This window comes from Sesamum indicum, linkage group LG5 (genome assembly GCF_000512975.1).
Source record: "Sesamum indicum cultivar Zhongzhi No. 13 linkage group LG5, S_indicum_v1.0, whole genome shotgun sequence".
NCBI lineage: Eukaryota > Viridiplantae > Streptophyta > Magnoliopsida > Lamiales > Pedaliaceae > Sesamum > Sesamum indicum.
Window position 1 is genome coordinate 12456028 of NC_026149.1, and position 12818 is coordinate 12468845.

The 12818-nt window shown below is 37.8% G+C and overlaps 1 protein-coding gene across 1 annotated transcript; it reads left to right on the forward strand.

The window, feature by feature from the left end:
• On the forward strand, nucleotides 9126–12537 carry LOC105162454 (glucan endo-1,3-beta-glucosidase 8). Its single transcript, XM_011080473.2, has 2 exons — nucleotides 9126–9957; nucleotides 11273–12537. The coding sequence occupies exons 1-2, from the start codon at nucleotides 9620–9622 to the stop codon at nucleotides 12369–12371; spliced, it is 1437 nt and encodes a 478-aa protein (XP_011078775.1). The 5' UTR covers nucleotides 9126–9619; the 3' UTR covers nucleotides 12372–12537.

A 12818-nucleotide genomic window follows, 5' to 3' on the forward strand; every position in this document is an offset into this window, starting at 1 on the left:
GTCTAAGTAGGCGGGTTCTTGAGAAAGATATATTCTGAAGAGGCTCCTAACTAAGGCCAATGAGGCCTGCTTGGGGGCAGGTATTATTTCTGATGAGAATGACTTCTAGGAGATAGAACTTATTTTCTAAAGAGGATGATTGTCTAAAGGCAGAACTTATTCTTTTAGGAGAATGTCTGCCTGGGGGAAGGATTTATTTCTTGTGGAGGATGAATGCCTGGGGGCAGGACTTATTTTTTTTCATAGAGGATGTCTACTTGGGGGCAGGATTTATTTTTTGAGGAGTGTGTCTTACTAGGGGCATAACTTATTTTCTGAGGATGCTTTCCTGGGGGCATGACTTATTTTTTTAGGATGACATCTGTCTGGGCTGGACTTATTTTCTGATGAATGTGCATGCCTGGTTCAAGCTTATCATTGCTTGAGGTTGTTCACGTTCCATGGTCGGGATAGGGTGTGTCCTTCCCTCCCCATCTTGTAACTCATAAACCCCTTACCCCAATACTCTGGTGACTTTATACGGCACTTCCCAATTAAGGTCTAATTTTCCATTCAATTTTAAAGCATCTACCCTTCAAAGTACCAAATCTCCTACCTGCAAATTTCGGCATTTTACCCACTTCTTGTGGGCACTAATCATCATACCTTTGTATTGTTGAATCTAGAGAAAAGCCTTCTCCCAAAGTTCTTCAATATGGTTGAAATTTTCTCTAAGGAGATCATTGTTACTCTCTTCCCAGTAGTGTATGATTTGGTGATAGGGCATTTCCATTTCTATACGGATGATAGCTTGTGTCCATTGGGGTGGTTCAGTAAATCTAGATAACACTAGTTAATTCTTCTGCCCCGTTCTATTCTAGTTCGTTCCGACCTCTTCCTAATTCCTTGTATCTGTACACGATTAGTGATTTCTACTAGTCCATTGGCCTGTAGATGAGCTACAGAGGTGGATCTTTACTTGATATGTAAACTCTTACACCAGGCTTGCATTTTACGCCCTTAAATTATCGACCATTATCTAAAATTATTTCTCGGGGGAGCTTAAAGCGATAGATGATATTTTTTCATATAAACTTTATAGCTTCCCCCTCAGTGATTCGTGCAAGGGGCTCTACTTCCACCCATTTCATAAAATAGGGCCACCAATAGAAATTTACTCTGGCTTGAGTCTAAGTAAAAATGCCCCACTATGTCCATTCTCCACTAGGAGAATGGAGACAGGAAAAGCAAGGTGGTGAAAGGTTTCGTTGGCTGGTGGATGAGAGCAAAATGTCTTTAGCACAGATCACATTTGCTTACTGGTTGCTTAGCATCCTTTTTCATGGTGGGCTAAAAGTATCCGATCCTTAAAGCTTTATTAATCAAGACCAAAGTCCCCACATGGCCCCACAACGGCCCTTGTGGATTTCTTTTCAACAATTGCAATCCCTCTTCTCGGGACAGACATCTTAGCAGGGGGTGTATGAAAAATTTCCTGTAAAGAGTGTCTCCTAGCAGTAACAAATGGGTGGCTCAAATCTTGAGTCGGGCTGCCTCCCAACGGTCTATTGGAGGAAAGCACTAACCAATTTAGATAAATATCAACTTTAGTACTTTCTTCCCATGGGATCTGCACAAGTTGGAGCTTTCAAACTTCATTTTTAATTTCTATGCTCGTTGTAGGTATTGAATCATGTTATCCTCCTTAGCTTCATATACTCCTTCTACCTGCTTGACTATAAGCTGGGAATCCAAGTAGGCTTTTGGTGTTTAGCCCAGCTTCATAGGCCATTCTCATACCCATTGCAATAGCTTCATATTCAGCTTCATTATTTGAGGCTTTGAAATCAAAATTGGACGGCGAATTCCATATCCTCCCCTGGTGTCAATGGCCGCCCGCGCACTCCCTTGACGTGCATTTCGGTCACTCAACCATTCTACATGGCCGACTAATCAACCTTCGCCGACATACGCTAGACTTCCGCAGTCTTAGAGTTTTAGGTATTGGTCTTTTACTTTGCTTTGTTATTTTACTTTATGTTGTTTAGATTGCTTAGGGGACGTTAGGCCTCCTAATGTACGTTTTTTAATCTTTTTAATGTCTACTGCTTTCAATAGGATTTATATTTTTAAGCCTATTATAGAGGGGGGGGAATGAGTTCAAAAAGCTTGGTTTAGTGAGGTGTTAGAGTCCCCCTCAAGGCGATCCCCTTGCTCTAGCATCGTTGTCTATTGTATACGCACTTTTCAGTTAATGCAATCCACTTTCTAAAATTGTGTGTTCAAATTGCTGTCATTGTTGTTGTTGCTTTCGTATTGTGATTTCGGTTGGTGCGTTGCGTTAGTACCGAGCGGGAGTGTTTGTTGCGATTGGTGAAAGTAGTCGGCGGACTACTAGCCACACGGTGCTCCTTTCTGCGCATTGCGGAAAGCGCCTCGTGAGAGGTGGTATCAGAGCCTCGTGCCGAGATGGGGGTGAGGTGGGTTGCGGCAACCCAAGCAAATCCTGCTGCAAGAGTTTCGGGGCAAGATGCGGAGAGCCCGCAACATGCAGTTTCACCTAGTGAGCGAGCTGAGAACCCGGAGGACGGACATTCCTGGTTGACTGAATTGGAGGAGAAGGTCTCTTCCCTAGAATCTGAGATCACAGTGCTGAATTTGGACCTGGACGAATGTCGGCAGATGATCTAAGAGATGGATGGTGCCTTTGGAGGTGATGGTTTCACTGGTATGCGGTGTGATATGGAACAAATGTCTATTCAGATAGGTCCACTCCAACGTGCAGTGAGTAACGCCCCTGTTGTTGCTCATGACCCCGATGCTAGGCTTCGGATTCCCGAACCGAAAGCCTATAGCCGTGCTCGTGATGCGAAGGAGGTCGAGAACTTCCTCTTTGACATGGAACGGTACTTCCTTGCAGCAGACGTGCAGGAAAAGGCAAGGAAGGTGTCGACTGCAACCATGTATCTGACTGGTGATGCCAAGTTGTGGTGGCATACCAAGTATGCGGAGATACAAACCCATCAAGTGCGACTTGATACATGGGCCCTTCTTCGGGAGGCGATCCGAGAGCAGTTCTTCACGGAGAACGTCGAGTACAATGCCAGGCGGGCATTGCGGAAGCTGAAGCATACAGGTTTCGTGCGGGAATATGTGAAAGCTTTCTCAGCGTTGATGCTGAATATCCGAGACATGTCGAAGAAGGATAAGCTGTTCACTTTCATGGAAGGTTTAAAACCGTGTGCTCGTTTTGAGTTGCAATGCCAACGGGTGACTGATTTGAGTTCGGTTATGACAGCGGCTGAACGCTTGGCAGATTTTAACCCAAAGACTCGGAGGGACAGACAGGCAGCGCCTAGCCCTTCACAGAATAAGCCGGGTGGGAGAGAGAAGACCCATGCTCAGAGTAGCTCACAGGACAGTTCAGGCAGGACAGGCCCCAGGAGAACAGGCAGGGGGCACCGTAAAGGAGCAGCGGGTGCTTCCTATGCGATGGTCCGCATAGATTTCGGTAAAATCAATGCCTTCTTTTTGTGTGAAACCTTTTGCAGTTATCCATTCTTTGGAATTTGAACTTTCAATAGCTTCTTCATAAGGGCTAGGTTCTATATTTTCAGCATTTAGAGCTAAGTGATAGTCTTTAAACTTATAAAGAATCCTACGTTCCCTAGGTTCTCTATCTCTTACTAACTGGTAAGTGTTTGGATTTTCATTTTCAAGTTTTTCATTGTTATTCTCATCTTGATTTTCTTCTCTATTTACTATTTCTTCCCCTTGTTGGTTATCCTGATTGCTAGGTTCCACCTTATTAAAGGTATTTTCAATATTAAAATCTTCAGTATTTTTAGAGGAAGTGTTTAAACATGGCATTTCAGATTCATTAAAAATCACATCTCTGCTAACTACAATTAAAAACCAGGTTGATTCTTAAGCCATAATCTATATCCTTTTACTCCAGGTGGATAACCAATAAATACACATTTTTGGGATCTAGGATCCAGTTTATCACCATTATTATGACAGAAAGCAGTACATCCAAAAATGCGCAGAGAAGTAAAATCAACATCAGAATTTGTCCGTACTTTTTCAGGAATATTTCCAAGTAAAGGCACAGAAGGTGATCTGTTTATTAAATATGCTGCAGTTAACAGAGCTTCTCCCCAAAAAGTTTTAGGCAAACCAGAACTGATTAAAAGACATCTTACTTTGTTTAACAAAGTCCTATTCATTCTCTCAGCTACCCCGTTTTGTTGAGAAGTATATGGTGTAGTTTTGTGTCTTTTAATACCATACTTATTACATAATTCAGAAAACTGTTTGTTGCAAGACTCCAAACCATTATCAGTCCTTAAAGCTTTAAGCTTATGACCCATTTGGTTTTCAACCAGGTTTTTCCAGTTCTGAAATTTTTCAAAAACATCAGATTTTTGCTTCATAAGAAAAACAAATACTTTTCTAGAGTAATTATCTATAATAGAGAGAAAATACTTATTACCCCCATGTGTACTTACATTAGCAAGACCCCATACATCTGCATGTACATATTCTAGGATGCATTTTGAGGAAGTGGGAGATGGGTATGAGGAAGTAGGAAAATGTACTTTGTGTTGTTTTCCTAATATGCAATCATCACAAAAATTCAAAACAGAGGGTTTTTCATGTAAGAAACCATTTTTGTGTAATAACTCAAGTCCCCTAAAACTGATATGACCCAATCTTTTATGCCAAATTTGGATTTATTTTCTGTGGAGACATTTCCAGAAAAAGAATCATACTTGCCAGTGCAATAACTCAATTTTGGAAATGTCTCCATTTTTTGTGTAATAACTCAATTTTGGATTTATTTTCTGTGGAGACATTTCCTTTTCATATGACAGAATTTTTGGATTTAAAATTAATCAAAATCTCTTTGTAAGGTGTCATATGAAAAGTACATCTAGAATCCACAAGCCATTCAAATTTGTTTAAAGAATTTTCAACAAAATTTACATCAGATACCATATAAACTTTATCAGTAGTTTCTTCTGAAACATTAGCAGATTCATTATTTTGTTGATTCTTTTTAGATTTCTTACAATCCTTAATAAAGTGACCTCTTCCTCCACAGTTATAACACCTAAAATCCTTTTTGGTGTTTTTATCTTCATCTCTTTTATTATTGTTATTATTATTGTTATGTCTATTTCTAGAAGGACTTCTTCCCCTACTTCTGCTGCGACTTTTACTGTATTTTCTGAACTTAGAATTATTATTATTATTCCTAGTTTTAGGTCTCCCTCTTACAAAATTTACTTCATTATTACTACTACTAGGAGTATTTATTTTTAAATCCATTTCTTTTGATTTTAAACCACTAATAACAGTTTCTAGAGTTACATTATCACGACTATATTTTATTGCTGCCTTAACATCACCATAAGACTCGGGTATAGCATTTAATAAAACTATAGGGGTATAATCATCTATATTTTTATCTCCAGTCAGTTTTATATCCTGAATTAATTTAGTAAATTCATCAATATTTTTAGAAAGGTCCAGCTTATATCTAAAAAAATTTTCTAAAAGAAATAATTTACTAGGAAGAGATGTTTCTGTATAAAGTTCCTCTAATTTATTCCAAAGTTCTTTAGCAATGTTTTGTTTTCCAACTTTTCTAATTACAGTATCAGACAGATTTAAAATAATAGAACTATAAGCATATTCATCATTTTCAAGCCGTTTTTCTTCAGAAACAGTTTCAGAGTATTTTCCCTCAATAGCTTTAAAGACCTTTTGTTGTATTAAAATGCCTTTCATTTTCTGTTGCCAAATGGTAAAATCAGATTTTTCATCAAACGGTTGAAGATTATATCCAGAGATTTTTCAGGAAAAACAACAAGTCACTTATAGATCACAGAACAATTTCCAGAAATACACAGAAAACAGAGTACCAACAGAGAACGAGTAACAATATAATATCACAGATTTATAACAGTATATTGCAGGGGCCTTGACTACTTCTCCCACTAGATACCCGACGGCTTCACGAGCCCGGCCAAGGGAGTTTAGCAGTAAGGGTTTGGGGATTTGGGACCGAAAAAATTAAAGGAGTTCAAGAGTTAGAAAGATGTTACCGTGAGTGGCTTTTCAGGCCAGAGACTTAACCCCGCTCTGATACCACTGTTGGATGAGGATCGATCTCCGGCAAAATTACAGTATGAATGATTATAGAAACTTAAAAATAGTTACAAACCTTTCTTATACAAATTACAACAAGCCTATAAAGCAGAAATAAACTTACAAGAAATAAATCGGGGAAATGCAAAATTACAGAGTAAGGGGACATTAACCAGTTCGGAATATTTGGCTCAGAGGCCTAAGACCCAGGGCCTATCAAGGCCTAAGGCCACAACCTTACTCACGGTTGCTTGAATCACACAATAGCCACAAAGGCTTGTAAACCACAAAGGTTACACTCAAAAATCCACCAAGGAATCGCCACAAAGGCTTTAGACAGAAACCACTAAGGTCTCGCCACAAAGGCTTTTTGTTTAGTTTATCAGAGAAAGGAAGAAGAAAGAAGAGATGCTTATTTCGTTAATCAAGAGCCAACAAGAATCAGTTATTTAAAGAGGCATGATCCTAATGGCTCATTAACAGCCATTTTTGGAGAATGGAAGAGCACAGAATACAAAGGAGACGAAGAGGACCCAAAGGGTCGTGTGGGAGAAGAAGAAGAAGAGAAATCGGCGAACTAGAAATTAGGGTTCAGAATGAGGGAGAAAGGTTTAAGTAGGGTGGGAACCGGGTCAAACCTTTCCATGGGCCGGGTTGGTGGATAAGTGAGATAATGGGCTTAGTGGATTCAGTCGTCCAGTGAGCAAGGCCCAATCACATTGGTTTGGGCCATATCATTTTACAGTTGACATGGATAAGCCTCCACCAAATCCGTAAAAAATCTTGTAGATTGTGTCTGTTGGGGCCTCTTGTTATTGTGAGCCTCCTCGTTGGATATGCTCCCAAATTCCTAAAGAGTGGTTCGAAGGGTGAGGGAATTTGCCTAGATCATTGGGGCTCTTACGTGGTTGAGCTGCCTCCAAGTGGTCAAATGGTCTTCTGCCAATTGCACATGTGGGCATATTGGTGCCAAGGTGGCAACCACGTCACCCTTTACTATGAGCTTTATGGGTGTACAACCAAGCCTTTGCTATAGTGCACTTCTCTTTCTCGAGGTCTTGGGCAAGGGGCTATTTTTCCTTGGGTCATTCTTTAGTACTTTATTGGGTTTCATTCGAATTGTACTTCCTCTTGGATTGGGTGCATTTTTGAGGCATCACACGTAATTAGAATTTGTTCCAAAATAAAAAGAAGAAAAGGCACATAATTAGAATCTAAGAAAAGTAAGAAATACTCGTAGCTTTCTAGAGGATGGTGGTGTGCAGTGCACAGAGCAAAATAAAGTGTTGTATAATGTCTGGGCACCGGCCAAACCGCCCATGTCCTCTATTCAGTCATTCTCACTTGTACCAGGGTACCCTCTTTGTTTTATTTTATTTTATTTTTTCGTAGTGGAAATTGGCAAGGTTGACGTTCAAAGGTTCAATAAATATGTGAATCTTGGATCTTGGGAGAGGAGGACAAAAGCGGAAAAAAATATGTAAAAATGTGGAGCAGAACGCGAACTCCGTAAAAATGTATTGGAATGGATAGAGGAACGTGTTGAGGTGTCAGTGAGTCAGGTGGTGCCAAACTTCAGCTTAATATAAAACTAAACAAGTTCCAGCACTATACTTGTAAGAATGATATTCAAAGTTGAATGTCAAAATGATTAAAATATTTTATAGGATATTTCAAAGTTTATATAAATTTTAAAAAAAATATTTGACATACTTTTTAGAAAAAACAAATAAGATTTAAAAAAAAAAGGATGTGGTTTTTTTTATAAAAAAATTAATTTTACTCAACTTTTTTAAAATATCTAGTAAATTTTATGAGATTAATATTTCATACAACAAATATATCACATGGTTTTGTCTATATTCCATTTGTTTTCTCATTTTTAGTATATTTATGGCTCATATGTTTAAACTTATTTAGTACGTTTTATTTTAGTCATAATAGTGGATGATAATTTTATTTGTACTTAATTTCAAACAATTTTATTTTATATTTAATTTTTCTTGTACTCAAAGAGGAGAAAGTGCTTATTTGTTTAATAATAAATTGTTATAATTACACAAAAATAAAATTGCTATTGATATTATATATATTAAAAAGAAAATATAGATTCTAAACATTATAAATTATATGACAAAAAATAATCTTTGCAATTACAAAATAAAATATCAAATATGTATTTATGTTAATATTCAATTAACATGAATGTACATATATATTATTTTATTATAAAATTTTAGAGTATTTCATCAATTTTTTTGTTTTTATAAACAAAGTAATTATTATATTTGTATTGGAATTAAATTAATGTTTAATATCCATAAAAGTATTTTAAAAAGATTTAAATACAAAATATATCGAAAAAATAATTATGTAGTTGATTTTAGTGGTATCATGTTATTTTTTATCATCTGCTAATATAAGAATTTAATACGTCAAATACTTTAATAATTTATAAGAGGTAAAAATATTTTATAAAATATACAAATTTATAAGAATTTTTAAATAAATTTAGGCAAAGAACCTCTTAATTGAAATTGTTTACTGTTTTGTATGATTACTTGTTTTGTCTATATCTCTTTTTCTATATATAGACAGATAGATAGATAGATATTGTGTGTGAAAAAAATAGCCGTTGGTGCTACCCTTTTCATCTTGATTTCCAGTTTTCATATTTCAAAATTGAAATGTGAAGCGTGATGATGATAAGTTAAAGAAGAGAGAGTGGGCCTCCCTGAGCCTGACCTGTAACCTGTTCTGATTTGGTTGAGCTTTTCTCTGAGAGCCTCATCATCTCACTCACCATGCAATTTCGGCGCACAAACCACACACACAAACATATGTGTAATATATCTGTCAATATCAATACAAGTTTGAATAAAAATCCAATCTTGCACTCCTGTCCTACCCCCTCAAAATTCATCCTAATTATTCCATTTTTTAATCACTATTCCAATTCCAATTCCAACCACCACTACTTTGAAATCTGGTTTAAAAACCGGCTCGCCTCCAAATTTTGAACTCACCTTTCATCATTCATGCCTCATTGTTTCTATTTTTATCTTGTTGGAACAACTGCTGTTTCTTACAAGAAGGAAGGGTCGTGGGTTCCTACTCCTACTCCTTGTTCAAACTACCGCAACCCCATACCTAAATTCTCTCCCCCAGTCCCCACTACTCCCTCATCGTTTATACACCACTTTATACTTCTGCCTTTTTATAGTTCCCATAAAGTGAGAGCTCCCCACATTCATATATTCAGAATAAACCTCCTCCTTTTCTCTTTTCCTTTCTGAAAAATTTTCCCTGCGGCGAAGCCAACATCTATTCCCTTCCTTTTTATTGGAGATTCTCTTCATCCACGTAATCTAGTGCAGCTTCGCTGGGGGAAATAATACTTAGATTTGGCATAAACAATTGCTTTTTACTCGCTCCTTCCTGGAGAAAAAGAGGGAAAAGCTCCGATTTTTTTATCTAACAAATAATGTCAAGATTTTGTCTTTTCATCTATTTATTATTGTTTTGTGGTGTTCTGTATAAAGGGCTTGTTGTTGAAAGCCTTGGTGTGAACTGGGGTACCATGGCCACCCACAAGTTGCCGCCCAAAGTGGTGGTGCAAATGCTCACCGACAACGGAATAAAGAAGGTGAAGCTATTCGATGCAGATCAGTCGACCATGAGCGCTTTGGCTGGCACTGGTGTTGAAGTCATGGTTGCAATCCCCAATGACCAGCTTTCTGCTATGGGCAGTTACGATCGAGCCAAGGAATGGGTCAAGCGCAATATCACCCGATACAATTTCAATGGCGGTGTAACAATCAAGTATGACTTTTTCTCTCTACTTCTTTCCTTTCTTATATATCACATTTTAAAGCAAAAAAAAGTAATCTATGCGTTCCTTTATTGGATCTGATTTTTGACTAATTAAAATGTTGGAGGATTCGTTACCACATCCGTCGAAAATATGAGAGAGGAAATTGATTCTGTATCTTTCTTGCTGATAGAATTTAGGGTAACTATGCCCGTTTTTAAGCATGTCAACTTACCCTCTCGTCTTTACAATATTTTACACTTTGCCATTCAAGAAGGACATAGTTCGGACGGGTGAAATGTAATTTACCCTAGAATTTAGAATCAGTGCATCTCAATTGCATCGTCTCTGGGGATTATTTTTGTTCATTAGTTTGCTAACTTGTAATATTTAATTTGGAATGCTGTTATTACTTCACACTCAGACATTCTTAAGAATTTCCTGGAATTCAGGAAGTTGAAGATGCTCTATTCTTTTTTGCCATGTTGAATTGGCTACAAGTAGGAACTTGGTATAAATATATTTAGTCGATATATTGAGCCAAACCAGTTAAAAATTTGTCTTCCTGTTCTGAGCCTATTTGGAACACCTCGTTTCTCTCCTATTGCAATATATCCTATTCTAAACTTTTATAGACACGTAAATATGCTGCTCATCAACGCCAGTCAAGTGGATTATAAACCTTTAATATCATACATGGCAATGTGTGCATTTCACTTGACAACATCATCATATTCCAACCTGATGGTTCTTAACACTTGGGTTCCGCTATAAGTGGGTGGCATGAAATGGCCACACATTTACATGGACACTCTCTGAAAATTAATGCATAATGGCAGAGGAGAGGCGATAATAGTTGCCTCACCCATTAATTTTGAGGGACTTGTGGCGTGTCTCTACTTGCCGAGTGTAACATTACATATGTTCTGTGGTAATGGAGATATGAAACCTCCATTACTGTAGCATGCGACTTTTCCAAATGAATCCCCAACCTAAAAAATTAAAATTAAGCATCTGTTAGATCAATGATATGTTTGGTTTTAATTATCATACATATTTGTTCAGAAAACTATTCAGATAACGCTGTATTCAAGAATAATGGTATAATGCTTTTCCTTGGCAGCATACATCAGTGTCTAATACAATGTGGAGTGTGTGCACTTAGTTGAGTAATCAGATTCTGCAAAGTGTGCATTTGTTAAGGAATCCTCATTTGTGGTTCCACTGTCAATAGTTTTATTTTACCCAGTTTTGTGGACTGAGTCCATCAGCAGTTGTGGTAGCTTTAATGACATTATTAGTCTTTTAATTGTTCTTTTTGCGCAGATATGTCGCAGTTGGCAACGAACCATTCCTTACATCCTATAACAACTCATTTGTGAACACAACATTCCCAGCTCTTCAGAACATTCAGAACGCCCTAAATGAAGCTGGGGTTGGGGACTCCATTAAAGCAACTGTGCCTTTGAATGCTGATGTTTATGGTTCACCAGAAAACAACCCTGTGCCATCAGCTGGAAGGTTCCGGACAGATATTAGTGATCAAATGAGCCAGATTGTTAAGTTCTTAAACCAAAACAAGGCGCCCTTCACTGTAAACATCTATCCTTTCTTGAGTCTCTATGCTAACGAAAACTTCCCGGTTGATTATGCCTTCTTTGATGGGGTGAGTAATCCCATTGTTGATAATGGAATTTCATACAGCAATGTCTTTGATGCCAATTTTGACACCTTGGTTTCAGCACTAAAAGCACTGGGGTATGGTGATATGACCATTATTGTAGGGGAGGTGGGGTGGCCGACAGATGGAGACAAAAATGCCAACATAAATTATGCTTTGAGGTTCTATCGAGGTCTTTTACCAAGACTTGCAGGAAATAAAGGTACCCCTCTTCGGCCTGGTTATATAGAAGTTTACTTGTTTGGCCTTATTGACGAGGATGCCAAGAGCATAGCTCCAGGTAATTTTGAGCGCCACTGGGGAATCTTCAGGTATGATGGACAACCTAAGTTCCCTATGGACTTGTCTGGACAACAATCAGACAAGTATCTTGTGGGTGCACAGAATGTGAACTACCTTCCTACAAAATGGTGCATGCTTAGGCCAGACGCCAATGACCTAAGCAAACTTGCGGACAATATTAATTATGCTTGTACGTTTTCAGACTGCACAGCGCTTGGTTTTGGTTCTTCCTGCAATGGATTAGATGCCAATGGAAATGCATCGTATGCATTTAATATGTATTTTCAGGTCCAGAATCAAAGAGATTTGACCTGCAATTTTCAGGGTCTAGCCATGGTGACTGATAAAAATATATCTCAGGGGAACTGCAATTTCACCATTCAGATAGCTACCTCATCTTCTTCAAGATTGGCGCAGGTGTCTCTGGCATTTTTGACAGCTATCACTTTACTATTGCTATAGATTCCTTTATGTAGATACCTCACATGAACTACTTTCTATATCCATTTTCAGTTAGTGATTTGTTTTGAGAGTATTGGGTATTGACAGTTGAATCGAATTTACAATAACTTGGGATATTCTTCTCTGTTTAAGAGCATCTATAACAGAAATGAAACATTGATGTGTGTGTTGCTCGTTTTTAGTAGTAGTGAATCTCTCTTTTTTAGGTTGTTTCTTCTTCTATTTATGTGCCGTAAATCCAAAATTGTGCTCTAAGAGGTGCGCCTAGAAGAGAAATGGAAACCTTCATCGTAATTTGAAAAACTCAAAAGACTTGATGATGGGATGGAGGTGTGATTGTGCCAGTGGTCTGTATTGTTCCTAAGCTGTGTCAGCATATTTTGTTATATGGCGATGAGTTGGAGAGCTTCAAGTGGAAAATCTTTGATACAGAGAAGAAATTGAGGG

Coding starts and splice junctions, on each gene's coding strand:
- LOC105162454 (XM_011080473.2), top strand. CDS start 9,620: ATGTCAAGATTTTGTCTTTTCATCTATTTATTATTGTTTTGTGGTGTT. Junction 9,958..11,272: donor AATGGCGGTGTAACAATCAA/GTATGACTTTTT, acceptor CTTTTTGCGCAG/ATATGTCGCAGTTGGCAACG.